The sequence below is a fragment of the Chiloscyllium plagiosum genome, unplaced genomic scaffold (assembly GCF_037043375.1).
Source record: "Chiloscyllium plagiosum isolate Xiang-an unplaced genomic scaffold, Cpla_swu_hap1 HiC_scaffold_42, whole genome shotgun sequence".
In the NCBI taxonomy this organism is placed as follows: domain Eukaryota; kingdom Metazoa; phylum Chordata; class Chondrichthyes; order Orectolobiformes; family Hemiscylliidae; genus Chiloscyllium; species Chiloscyllium plagiosum.
The window spans coordinates 4,242,604-4,256,203 of record NW_028270180.1 but is presented as its reverse complement, the minus strand read 5'-3'; the positions used below and the strand labels follow the sequence as shown (position 1 = coordinate 4,256,203).

The 13,600-nt window shown below is 46.5% G+C and overlaps 1 protein-coding gene across 1 annotated transcript; it reads left to right on the top strand.

Annotated features, from left to right (window-relative positions):
- The first annotated feature begins 350 nt into the window (after nt 1–350).
- Nucleotides 351–13,288, top strand: mfap1 (microfibril associated protein 1). The gene is made up of 9 exons (XM_043680490.2): nt 351–523; nt 2,363–2,579; nt 4,133–4,262; nt 5,556–5,743; nt 6,627–6,735; nt 7,350–7,510; nt 7,872–8,031; nt 8,487–8,576; nt 12,826–13,288. Exons 1-9 carry the CDS (start codon nt 442–444, stop codon nt 13,006–13,008), a joined length of 1,320 nt encoding a protein of 439 aa, XP_043536425.2. The 5' UTR covers nt 351–441; the 3' UTR covers nt 13,009–13,288.
- The last annotated feature ends 312 nt before the right edge of the window (nt 13,289–13,600 follow it).

Sequence of the window (13,600 nt, the reverse complement as noted above, 5' to 3'; positions counted from 1 at the left end):
CAGCATGGGCTTGATGGGTCAAATGGCCTGTTCTGAGCTAAGGGGCAGCATGGGCATGATGGGACAAATGGCCTGTTCTGGACTCTAACGATGCTGTCACTCTATCAACACTCGGGAAAATGCCTTGAGGAATTTGATGGGCTGCCCTTCTGTGCTGCTCCTGCCCCCAAGGCCCCAACTGTGGCACCGTCCCGCCCGTGGAGTTGCTCCTGGCGCAAGTCAAATCAAATTCAGGCCCCACCCACTCACATGCCACGCCCACTCGCAGGCCCCGCCCCGGTGACCGTCCCTGCCCAGTGATGTTGCGATGTCATAAAGGAGGGTGTGTCCTTCTTGATGAGGTCATCACCCTGCGATACCTGTTCGCCATCTTGTTGTTTCAGGGCTGTTTGTTTTGTCTCTTTCGCCCAGGCCTCGGTCTCAGGAAGCTGCACCGCCGCCATGGCCGCCCCGCTCAGCCTGAACGCCAAGCAGCCGCCGATTCAGTCCACGGCCGGAGCCGTGCCCGTCCTCAATGAGAAAGGTGAGCGGGGGCTGCGGCCGCGGCATGAAGCCTGGGGTCGGCTGGTACAGGCCCCCCCCTCCCCCCGGGACCCTCGGTACAGGCCCCCCCCTCCCCCCGGGACCATCGGTACAGGGGCCCCCCTCCTCCCGGGACCATCGGTACAGGGGCCCCCCTCCCCCCGGGACCATCGGTACAGGGGCCCCCCTCCCCCCGGGACCATCGGTACAGGGGCCCCCCTCCCCCCGGGACCATCGGTACAGGGGCCCCCCTCCCCCCGGGACCATCGGTACAGGGGCCCCCCTCCCCCCGGGACCATCGGTACAGGGGCCCCCCTCCCCCCGGGACCATCGGTACAGGGGCCCCCCTCCCCCCGGGACCATCGGTACAGGGGCCCCCCTCCCCCCGGGACCATCGGTACAGGGGCCCCCCTCCCCCCGGGACCATCGGTACAGGGGCCCCCCTCCCCCCGGGACCATCGGTACAGGGGCCCCCCTCCCCCCGGGACCATCGGTACAGGGGCCCCCCTCCCCCCGGGACCATCGGTACAGGGGCCCCCCTCCCCCCGGGACCATCGGTACAGGGGCCCCCCTCCCCCCGGGACCATCGGTACAGGGGCCCCCCTCCCCCCGGGACCATCGGTACAGGGGCCCCCCTCCCCCCGGGACCATCGGTACAGGGGCCCCCCTCCCCCCGGGACCATCGGTACAGCCCCCCGCCCCCCCGGGACCATCGGTACAGGGGCCCCCCTCCTCCCGGGACCCTCGGTACTGGCCCCCCCCCCCCGGGACCCTCGGTACAGGGGCCCCCCTCCCCCCGGGGCCCTCGGTACAACCATACCCCCCGCGCTCTTGATATCGGCGATAATGAGAGCTGGACATCAGAATCAAAAAAGTGTGGCGCTGGAAACGTACAGCTGGTCCGGCAGCATCCGAGGAGCAGGAAAGTCGGCTCGTTCTCCGATGCTGCTTCACCGGGACTGCTTTTCTTGCGCCACACTTTTTGACTCTCGGTACAGGGATCCCCTGAACGCCCACTCCCCAGGGTCTTAGTATAGGGTCTCTCTTCCCCCCCCCGCCCCAACCTGTTGTTACAGGTGCAACTCCCTTCCCTGTGTACGCTCTCTGTACGGGGAGTGGGTTGCTCCTGTGTACACTGATCAAGTGAAAGCTGGGTTCTGCTGAAATGGTTTTGGTTTGTTAGTCAAATGGTGATCCCTGTCGCCTCAGAGTCCAGCCCAATCCTTGTACCTTCTTTCCCTGCCTACCTCTCATACTTGCATACTTCATTTCTACCACATGGGTTCTTTTGGCCCTGACCCTAAGACCTACTAATGTCCTTGGATATATTCTCTGCTTTCCCTCTCCCAGGGCTACGTTAATGAATGAGCTACTGACTGTTCATGGAAAACAGTCCAAACACTCCCATTCATCGGTGATTATTCTGTATGGTGTGATCATGGGAGTGATTGCAACTGCCACTTCCTGCAGCCCCTGGTTCATGAAACCAGGGAGACCCTGTCACCCTCTTCACCAAATCATGCCTTAATATCCTCCAGCACCTTTTCCCCCTTTGAGTACTTTGAGGTTTGCCTGCCCTCAGCCAAGATGTATGTACTGCTTTGCTCTCGGCCCAATGTTACCCTGAAGTGCTGTCCTACTCTACAGTCATACAGCATGTAAACAGGCCCTTTGGTCTTGCTACTCCATGCCAACCATGTCCTTCATCCAACGCTGCTCTTTGATGTCTCGTCCACTGTGCTCTTAATCTGTCTCCTCTTGGCCACACTGGGGTGAGAATGCTGGCAACTGGGCTTCTTTCGATCACTTTTTGCTGCTGATCCTGTGGTTACTGTGTCAGGTGAGGTGTCGATGGAAAAAGTGAAAGTCAAGCGCTATGTCTCTGGTAAACGACCCGATTATGCGCCAATGGAGTCCTCAGATGAAGAGGAGGAGGACTTCCAGTTTGTGAAGAAGCCGAAAGATGCAGAGGCAGAGCCTGAGGTTACCGAGGAACTGGCAAACGATCCTCGTCTGAAACGTCTCCAAAACCGACTCTCTGAGGATGTAGAGGAAAGGTAAGAGAATCCGTGGCTTCTGGTGATCACATGGGTCCTAACTGGCAAACTCAAGTTTATTTTTATATATGGCATACTAAAACTGAAATTGCTGGAGAAATGCAGCCCTGAGAAAGCAAAATTAACATTTTGACTCCAGAGACTCTACCATTAACTCTAACATTAACTGTTTTCTATCCATAGATGCTGCTAGACCTGCTGAGTTTCTCCAGCTGTTTCTATTTTTGTTTCAAATCTTCAGTTCTTTGTTTATAATATTTTATTTGTCTCTGAAAATGACATGGTTCCTCCCTTAATCTCTCTGTCTGGTCCTGGACTGTATAGATCATGGAAGATGTGGATAGAATGTCTGCCCTTAGTTGATGGTAATGGGAAGTGATCAGTAGTTTCCGTGCACCTCAGTTAATGAGAGGAATAAAAAAACACCAGAATTGTTGTTGCTAACCAGGAACTGAACATATAAACCAGGCTGGTGTTTTAGCATGATTTGATTTGGTTTAAGCTTTATTGTCGCACATACTCAAATATGGAAGTACAGGATTACAGTGTAAAGCGTATAACGAGACCACGCATCTTAGGAATGAAGGTTTAGGTGCAAGTAGTAACATAGCAAAACAAAGTTAAAACTAAAACATTACAGTTGTTCTTAGTATAAGCAGAAAAATAAAGAAATCAAGTTACAAGTTAATATTATAGTCCTTCCACAGTGGATCAGCGGTGGGCACTGCTGCCTCTCATCAACAGGGACCCAGGTTTAATTTGTACATACTACCCGTGTCTGTGTGGGTTTACTCTGGGTTGCTCCATTTTCCCCTCTGTCCAAAGTTGTGCAGATTAGGTGGATCGACCACGCTAAATTGCCCATAGTGTCCAGGGATGTGCAGGCTCGGTGGATTAGCTGTATGCAGGGTTACGGTAGATTAGGGGGATGCGTCTCAGTGGGATGCTGTTTGTAGGGTCAGTGTGTACTTGATGGGCTGAATGGCCTACTTCCACACTGTAGGGATTCTATGATTATTCGAGTATTAAGTGGAAAAATAAAGGTAAAAGTTTCTGATAAAGGGCTTTTGCCCGAAACATTGATTCTCCTGTTCCTTGGATGCTGCCTGACCTGCTGTGCTTTTCCAGCACCATGCACTTGACATAAAAGTTCAACAGTCATTCTTAAGTGCACTCCCTGCAAGGGCTGGGTCTCCTCCACTTTGGCCTGCTTTCTGGGAAACCTCAAGCTTCCTCAGTGGTATTGATAAAGGACTGCACAGATAGAGGTGTCATCTTTCAAATGAACTGTTAAACCAACTCTCATTTGCCAATTCAAGGGAATGTCTAAGATCCCGTAGCATTATTTCCTGGTGTCCTGGACAGAATTTATGCCTTAAACAAAATTGTCAAGAAAACAGACTAACTGGTGATTTATTTTGTTGTTGCAACCTTAACAACAGTGATTGCATTGCATGGAATCCAGCTTGGGAAATCCTGATGGTGTGAAGGTTGTACAAATGTTGGAGCTCTGTTGTTCTCCAAGAGGCTGACACTTTCCCCCCTTTCTGCAGATTGGCAAGGCATCGGATGATTGTTGAGCCTGAGGTGGTGATGGAGGCGGAATCTGAGGATGAAGGGGAGCCTTGGCACATTGATCGTGAGGACACCAGTGAAGAGGAAGAGGAGGAAGTGGACGACGAGGTGAGTATGGATGTCATACTAGTGCCTAAGAAACAATGACATGTTAAAGAAGAGGACAGACCCACAGCTGGAAGTGAAGTGCTGAGATAGTGACTGGATTAAGGCTCAGAGGCCTAATGCAGACCCCAGAGACATTGCCAGGCAGCACAGGCCTGATAGTGACGAATCTGAACTTCTCGTTAGGATGTTATTTCTTTCATGCTTGTGGTTAATGACAGTTGAAGAAAGGCATCGCAAGGAGTGGTCGAAGTAAAAAACTTTGTAGTTAAGGGGAAGCTAAATAGTGAGGAAAGAAATTGTAGGATTACCTGAGATGAAGTAGAGTGGAGCACAAACATTGAGACTGACCTGTTGGGCTGAATGATCTGTTTTTACACCTTTTATTAAAAAGGCATTCAAGGCTAAGGCAGCCCCTGAATTTGTCCCAAACTGCCATGGTGAGATTTGAACATGTCTCAAGATCACTTGCGAAGCCCACTGGATTACAAAATCAGTAGTATAACCATTCTACTACCATCCCAGTCCAATCCTCTTTCCATGTGGCCTTTAACAATCCAAATTCAGCCGGCAACATCGGATGCACCTCAGGTTTTGGTTTTCTGGCCCTGGAGCTGTTCTCCCAGTTGTCTGCTCACCCAGGATATAGGTGTTGGGGCTGAAACTTTCTAAGGACCTGGTATCTTTGCTGAGATGGCTTACTGCAGCCAATGCAGATAGAGAGAGTTAGCTTCAGCCTCCCATGAGCAACGATCAGGACTCTGGCTGTGTTGCTGTTCTGGTGTAATGAAGACATGATGCCTTCCTGTTTCAAATAATCTGTCAAGGTAAACCCCTTCAACTGCATAAGTGAGGGAGCCGGAAAGAGTCAGCACCTAAACAACTACATGTCGGATAGGTTACCTTGGCTGGACAAGGGTAAGGGAGTAGAGGAGGGAAAAACTGATCTATTGTCCGATAGATCTAGGGACGGCCATTTGCAGCCCAAACAGGTCATTCGATTCAATGGGTTTGCTCGAATCTCCAACCGATCTTCCTTCATCTTGGAACATGTTTATTTTTTTACATCTCCCTCACGTTTCCTAGATTTCCTTTAGGTGCATCTATATCGGTTCATCTCTACCAGTCCCAATGGTAACGAGCTCCACATTCTTGCCGCTCAGTAAAGCTGTTTCTCTGCATTCCCGATTGAATTTTGAGGCATTCTGATTATGAATTGAGTTGTGACCATGTGGAGAGCCTTGATCAGTTGGTGAGGTGACCGATTTAGAGCCATTTCTCTGGTATCTTTGACAGGAAATTGAGCGACGTCGGGCCATGATGAGACAGCGGGCTCAGGAAAGAGAGACCGAAGAATTGGAACTTTTGGAATTGGAGGATGAAGGTCGATCTGGAGAAGAGTCAGAAGAGGAGTCAGAGTACGAAGAATATACGGACAGTGAGGATGAAACTGAACCCAGGCTAAAACCTGTCTTTATAAGAAGGTATGATTTATCAGTAAAACTGACTAACCGATGTTTCTCGCACTAAGCAATATGAGGGTACACAACGTAATCAGTAAAATTTGTCAATTCACTTGGCCCGCAGGCTGGCTGGTGTGAAATGAGTGCAGTAAGGAGGCCCTTCTGGGAATGAAGTTGGACAATTTGAGTAACTAGAGTGAGATTGACTCTGTTCAACGTTTCTGCCCCTTCGCCATGACTGTTTGATGGGGACAGTCTAGAAGAGCTTCACTGTGAATCTGACCCCATGCTGTAACTGAACATGGGAATGTTTGGGGAGACTGGAGGGCCCTTTCCTCTGTATCTAACCTTATGCTGACCCTGACTTGGGAGTGTTTCGGTACATGCCAGAGGGAGCTTTGCTCTGTATCTAACCCCGTACTGGCACTGTTCAGGGGGTGTTTGATGGGGTCAGGGTGTTTTATTTTATATTGAACCCCGTGCTGTACCTGCAAGCGTTTGTTTGGGACTCAGTCAGATATTATAGTTTTGTTTTACTGGATAATTGCAGTTGAAAAAGAGCAACACCGTGTGGGTGAAGTAACTGCCATTGCTGTATTTAAGGGCCAGCAAGATAGACTTGAGTGAGAAAGGAATGGAAGGAAATGCTGATGGAGTGGGATGTATTATTGGGTTGAATAAACCAACAGCTGATTATTATCAGCTTGTCTTTGTGGGATTTTGCTGTGCATAGATTAGCTGCCATGGTTTCCTGAATTTCAACAATATTTCAGAAGTATTTCATTACCTGAGAAGGGTTTTGGCAATATAAAATTGGTTTTAGTTAATTTAGTTATCTCTAGTTTTGTATGGTGAGCTTGTCTTTTGCAGCTCTCTTGCTGAACTTCTCCTTCTGATTTTCCAGGAAGGACCGTGTCACTGTGCAGGAACGTGAGGCCGAAGCCATAAAGCAAAAGGAGCTGGAGGCGGAGGCCAAGCGTTTGAGTGAGGAGCAGCGCAAATACACGTTGAAGGTACCGAGCATAGCCTATGCTCCTTGTGGGAAATCCTGCGCTGTGGTTACGGGTTGGGAATCTGGGAAGCCCTGGACCAGTTGCATTGCTGGGTTTTGGAGACTGTCCAGTTTTTGGGGTGGAAAAAATTAAAAATCTCAGAACACCAGGTTATAGTCCATTTGGAAGTACCAGCTTTTGGAGCACTGCTCCTTCATTGGGTAGCGAGTGGGGTAAGATCATAGGACGCAACTTATAGTAAAAGATCAAAGTGTAATACAACTGATGTGATGTCTTGAACAAACCTAGATTGCTGTTAAGTCTTTAATCACTTAGAACGGGGGTGCAGATTTTAATTGATTAATATGTAAATCCCAGAACTACTTTCAAGTCACAGTCTCACGATAACTTAAGGTTTTATAAAAAATGGTGACATCTCACCTCAGATGATGCATTAAAGGTGTGAGGTTAGAATCTGCCTGTATCCCAACCTCGAGTCAGACTGGCTCTATTTCCAAAGTGGGAATTTTTTGGGGTGGTATTGGTGGAGGGAGACAACACCAATTTGTGGGAATGGGGGTTAGTGGAAGACCATTTTAGTAAGGGCAGATAATTCCCTGGTATATCATTTGTAGATTGTGGAGGAGGAGGCCAGGCGAGAGATTGAAGAGTCCAGGAGAACATTGTCAGCTCTCGATGCACTGAACACAGATGATGAGAACGATGAAGAGGAATATGAGTCATGGAAAGTGCGAGAACTTAAACGCATCAAGCGGGACAGAGAGGAGCGGGAATCGTGAGTACTGTGTTTGATCATTAAGTAGAAGTTTGTCAGAACTGCAGCAGCTACCCATCCCCTAAACCCTTGCAGCAACACAATCAGCATACAGGTTACATACCCAATTCTCACTATCCCATATTGAAGTTACTTGGTAATTTCTTTGAGCAGCATTTCTGATATGTCAGTACATTTCTTCCTTTAGTGTTTGTATTTGTAATCAATGCTTACTTTGAATAAAATTAATTTTGCTTTCCTCTCTTCTAATTATGGGACTGTCAGTCTCTCTCCCTGTCTCCGCATGACTGTTTGCATGAATGAATTGATTGTTTTGTTTATGAAGAGTCACTCCTTGTTTCATTACCATCATGTGTTGCAGCATGGAGAAGGAGAAAGCTGAGATTGATCGTATGCATAATCTGACTGAAGAGGAAAGGCGAGCAGAACTTCGAGCCAACAGCAAAGCCATTACCAACAAGGCCAGCAAAGGGAAGTACAAATTCCTGCAGAAGTACTACCACAGAGGAGCCTTCTTCATGGTGAGTGTGGCTAATTTCAACCAGTACTGACCCTTATGTCTGGGGTTCTCTTGTGAATCTGGTAATGGGTGCTTTAGCATATGCTCACACTGCCATTGGTTATCCAGTGAATTGTACTGAGAAGCGTTTACAGCAGGAGTGGGCTCCAACATGACAGCCTAATACTCTGAATGCTATTGGCCAAGAGTAACAACCATTTGGTCTAGTCTGAGAGGGGTTGCTGCTGCATGTTGCACCAGGCCCCAGAGAGACAGCACCTTTCGAAGACGGTCATGGCTCTCACTCTTGTTCAGTCATCAAGCAAGTGCTGATTATCTGCATAAATTGGACCAAAGGCAAATTGTGTTTTGTTTTATTGTAACCCCATTTGGTCTATTTTGGGAATATGCATCACTTATATAGTATATAATACCCATTGCTGTGTCAAATGAACTGATCTTTTTAATATCTAACAGGATGAAGAGGAGGATCTTTACAAACGGGACTTCAGTTCCCCGACACTGGAGGACCATTTCAATAAGACCATTTTGCCCAAAGTCATGCAGGTACAGTATTATGCATCTCGATTACTTGATGTTGCACAGGCACAGGCGGTACCAATATGTGTGCGTTCCTGTACCACTCCCCTCTGATAAGAAACAGCTTCTGAGCAGTTTAGAAAAATGCACCTTTATTGCTTTATGGGGACCTGGAGTAATGCCAGAAAAAGACTGGGTTTCAGAAAGAATCACAGCTCTGGGTGTGTGTGGGATAGAAGGGGATCAGCTGGAAGAACAGTGTCCTTGTCAGATGAGTAGAGGAAGATACTAAGTCCCACTGGACTCTGAGAACATATATGACATAGTCAGAGATATACAGCATGGAAATGGACCCTTTGGTCCAACCCGTCCATGCCGACCAGATATCCCAACCCAATCTAGTCCCACCTGCCAGCACCCGGCCCATATCCCTCCAAACCTTTTCTATTCATATACCCATCCAAATGCCTTTTTAAATGTTGCAGTTGTACCAGCCTCCACCACTTCCTCTGGCAGCTCATTCCATACACATACCACCCTCTGCGTGAATAAGTTGCCCCATAAGTCTCTTTTATATCTTTCCCCTCTCACCCTAAACCTATGTCCTCTAGTTCTGGACTTTTCCCTCCCCCCGCGAGAAGAGATTTTGTCTATTTATCCTATCCATGCCCCTCATGATTTTTTAAACCTCTATAAGGTCACCCTTCAGCCTCCGACGCTCCAGGGAAAACAGACCCAGCCTGTTCAGCCTCTCCTGATAGCTCAAATCCTCCAACCCTGGCAACATCCTTGTAAATATTTTCTGAACCCTTTCAAGTTTCACAACATCTTTCCGATAGGAAGGAGACCAGAATTGCATGCAATATTCCAACAGTGGCATAACCGATCTCCTGTACAGCTGCAACATGACGTCCCAACTCCTGTACTCAACACTCTGACCAATAAAGGAAAGCATACCAAACGCCGCCTTCACCATCCTATCTACTTGCGACTCCACTTTCAAGGACCTATGAATCTGCACTCCGAGGTCTTTGTTCAGCAACACTCCCTAGGACCTTACTATTAAGTGTATAAGTCCTGTTAAGATTTGCTTTTCCAAAATGCAGCCCATTTATCTGAATTAAACTCCATCTGCCACTTCTCAGTCCATTGGCCCTGTTGTAATCTGAGGTAACCTTGTCCAATTTTGGTGTAATCAGCAAACTTACTAACTAGACCTCTTATGCTCACATCCAAATCTATATATAAATGATGAAAAATAGAGGACCCAGCACTGATCCTTGTGGCATTCCACTGGTCACAAGCCTCCAGTCTGAAAAACAACCCTCCATCACCACCCTCTATCTTCTACCTTTGAGCCAGTTCTGTATCCAAATGGTGAGTTTTCTCTGTATTCCATGAAATCTAACCTTGCTAATCAGTCTCCCATGGGGAACCTTGTCGAACACCTTACTGAAGTCCGTATAGATCACATCTACTGCTCTGCCCTCATCAATCCTCTTTGTTACTTCTTCAAAAAACTCAATCAAGTTTGCTAGACATGATTTCCCACGCAGAAAGCCATGTTGACTATCCCTAATCAGTCCTTGTCTTTCCAAATACGTATACATCCTGTCCCTCGGATTCCCTCCAACAACTTGCCCACCACCGAGGTCAAGCTCACCGGTCTGTAGTTCCCTGGCTTGTCCTTACCACCCTTCTTAAACAGTGGCAACACATTTGCCAACCTCCAGTCTTCCGGCGCCTCACCTGTGACTATCGATGATACAAATATCTCAGTAAGAGGCCCAGCAATCACTTCCCTAGCTTCCCACAGAGTTCTCGGGTACACCTGATCAGGTCCTGGGGATTTATCCACTTAGGCGTTTCAAGACATCCAGCACTTCCTCCTCTGTAATATGGACATTTGTCAAAATGTCACCATCTATATCCCTACATTCTATATCTTCCATGTCCTTTTCCACAGTAAATACTGATGCAAAATACTCGTTTAGTATCTGCCACATCTCCTGCGGCTCCACACAAAGGCCGCCTTGCTGATCTTTGAGGGGCCCTATTCTCTCCCTAGTTAACCTTTGTCCTTAATGTATTTGTAAAAACTGATTGGATTCTCGATAACTCTATTTGCCAAAGCTATCTCATGTCCCCTTTTTGTCCTCCTGATTTCTCTCTTAAGAATACTCCTACTGCCTTTATACTCTTCTAAGGATTCACTCTATCTTGTCTATAACTGACATATGTTTCCTTTTTCTTAACCAACCCTCAATTTCTTTAGTCATCCAGCATTCCCTATATCTACCAGCCTTTCCTTTCATCCTTACAGGAGTATACTTTCTCTGGATTCTCGTTCTTATTTCTGAAGGCTTCCCATTTTCCAGTCATCCCTTTACCTGCGAACATCTGCCCCCAATCAGCTTTTGAAAGTTCTTGCCTAATACTGTTAAAATTGACCTTCCTCCAATTTAGAACTTCAGCTTTTAAATCTGGTCTATCTGTTTCCATCACTATTTTAAATTATGGTCGCTGGCCCAAAGTCCTCCCCCACTGACACTTCAGTCACCTGCCCTGCCTTATTTCCCAAGAGTAGGTCAAATTTTGCATCTTCTTTAGTAGGTCCATTCACATACTGAATCAGAAAATTTTCTTGTACACACTTAACAAATTCCTCTCCATCTAGACCCTTAACACTGTGGCAGTCCCAGTCGACGTTTGGAAAGTTAAAATCCCCTACCATAACCATCCTATTATTCTTACAGATAACTGAGATCTCCTTACAAATTTGTTTCTCAATTTCACTCTGACTATTAGGGGGTCTAAAACACAACCCCATTAGGATGATCATCCCTTTCTTATTTCTCAGTTCCACCCAAATAACTTCCCTGAATGTATTTCCGGGGAATATCCTCCCTCGGTATAGCTGTATTGCTATCCCTTATCAAAACGCAATCCCCCCTCTCTTGCCTCCCTTTCTATCCTTCCTGTAGCATTTGTATCCTGGAACATGCAGCTGTCAGTCCTGCCCATCCCTGAGCCATGTTTCTGTAATTGCTATGATATCCCAGTCCCATGTTCCTAACCATGCCCTGAGTTCACCTGCCTTCCTTGTTAGGCCTCTTGCATTGAAATAAATGCAGTTTAATTTCAGTCCTACCTTGTTCTCTGCTTGCCCTGACTGCCTGCCCTGACTGTTTGACTCGCCTTTGTTCTCAATTCTACCTGTCTCAGATAGAAATCTTTCCTCACTATCTCCCTGGGTCCCCACCACCACCACTTTACTAGTTTAAATCTTCCTAAGCAGCTCTAGCCAGTCTCCCTGCCAGTATATTAATCTCCTTTCAACTCAGGTGCAATCCATCCTTGTACAGGTCACTTCTACCCCAAAACAGCTTCCAATGATCCGAAAATGTGAATCCTACTCCTGTACACCAGCTCCTCAGCCATGTATTCATCTGCTCTATCCTCCTGTTCCTGCCCTCACTAGCTCGTAGCACCGGGGGTAATCCAGATATTACTACTCTTGAGGATGAGAGTAGTCTTATTTGCTTCTTCACTGACTTGCACTTCATCCAGGAAAATGCACAGCACATTGATCAGCCATCGAAAGAGAGAAGCTGTCTGTGTTTCTTGTGGATTCTTTGTCAGAGTAATGTTCTGTTTAATGGAGGATCCTGCCGGCAACTGTAAATATTGTCTGATCTCTGCCATGCACTTTCCTGGCACCTTAACCATCTGTTGTAAAAGATGGGGAATGAGAAAATGCAGTTGCTCCTTGAATGACATGTGCCAGTTATTAACTGTAAAGAATTATTAACTTGGCCATACCTCCATATGTGAGAAAGTGGGGAATGCTGGAATCTGAGCTGAGTAAGGATACCAACTTCAACCCATCTTTTCTACTTCTTTAGTTATTTTGTCTCAAGCCTTTTATTTAGACTTTAGAAATTTCAGTTACCAAGGGAGTAACTGAAAAGTTTTCAGATTTAAATCTGACAAATTTCAATGATGTGGTGTATACAGCTTTAATGGACAGTGAAGATTGAATACTAGCTTCCAAAATGAAATTTAACAAATACATAAAAGAAAAAAAAATCTGCAAGGTATAGGGGAGATTCTATTGGGGAGGTACAACAAATCATGGGGCACCTTTTTCAAAGAGCCAGCCCCATCGTGTTGGGCTGAAATAATGGCTGATGGACTACACTTTTCTAGCGCTTTATTGTGAAGTTTTCTTCACTGATGTTTAAACTGAAAGTGGGTTTCATTTTACTCCCTTCAGGTCAAGAACTTTGGTCGTTCGGGGCGGACCAAATATACTCACCTGGTTGACCAGGACACCACCTCATTTGACTCAGCATGGGCCCAGGAATCTGCTCAGAACAGCAAATTCTTTAAACAGCGGGCAGCTGGTGTGCGTGATGTTTTTGAGAGGCCATCGGCCAAGAAAAGGAAGACCACGTGATCCTAGGGAGGCAGGGACATTGTAGCTACACGCACTTTGTGGTTTACAACGAGCATCAGAACTCTCACACGGTGATTGTACTAGCCCTCGTTCCAGGTTCTAAACCTCCTTTGTTGACGTATTGTTTCCTTTGCTGACAATACTGTTCACACAAGTAATTTAAAACTTTTTTTTAAGTAAAATAGACATACTTTCTGAAGAGTTTACAACTCTGTAATCATGTATTTTTTCCTTTGCTGTTGTTTTATCAAATTTGATAAAAACTGAGTTAGTGAATTTATTTATAATTTTCTTGTTTCATTCGTATGGGATGGGCTGTATACATTCCTGAAGGAGAGTGACCTCACTGTTCAGGAAACAGTGAGATCCTACACATTGACAAATCAAACCCAAGACATTGATTTACAATTCAATTACATTACAGTGTAAGTAGAAATTGCAATGCAAAAGTATTAAGAATATTGATTGATGCATTGTGAAAATATGGAATGTGCAGTCTGAAAGGTTGGTTGTAGCAAATTCCAAACAAACTTTCAGAACCACAGAGAACTGATGGCACAGAAAGATGCTATTCAGACCATTGTGTCAGGTG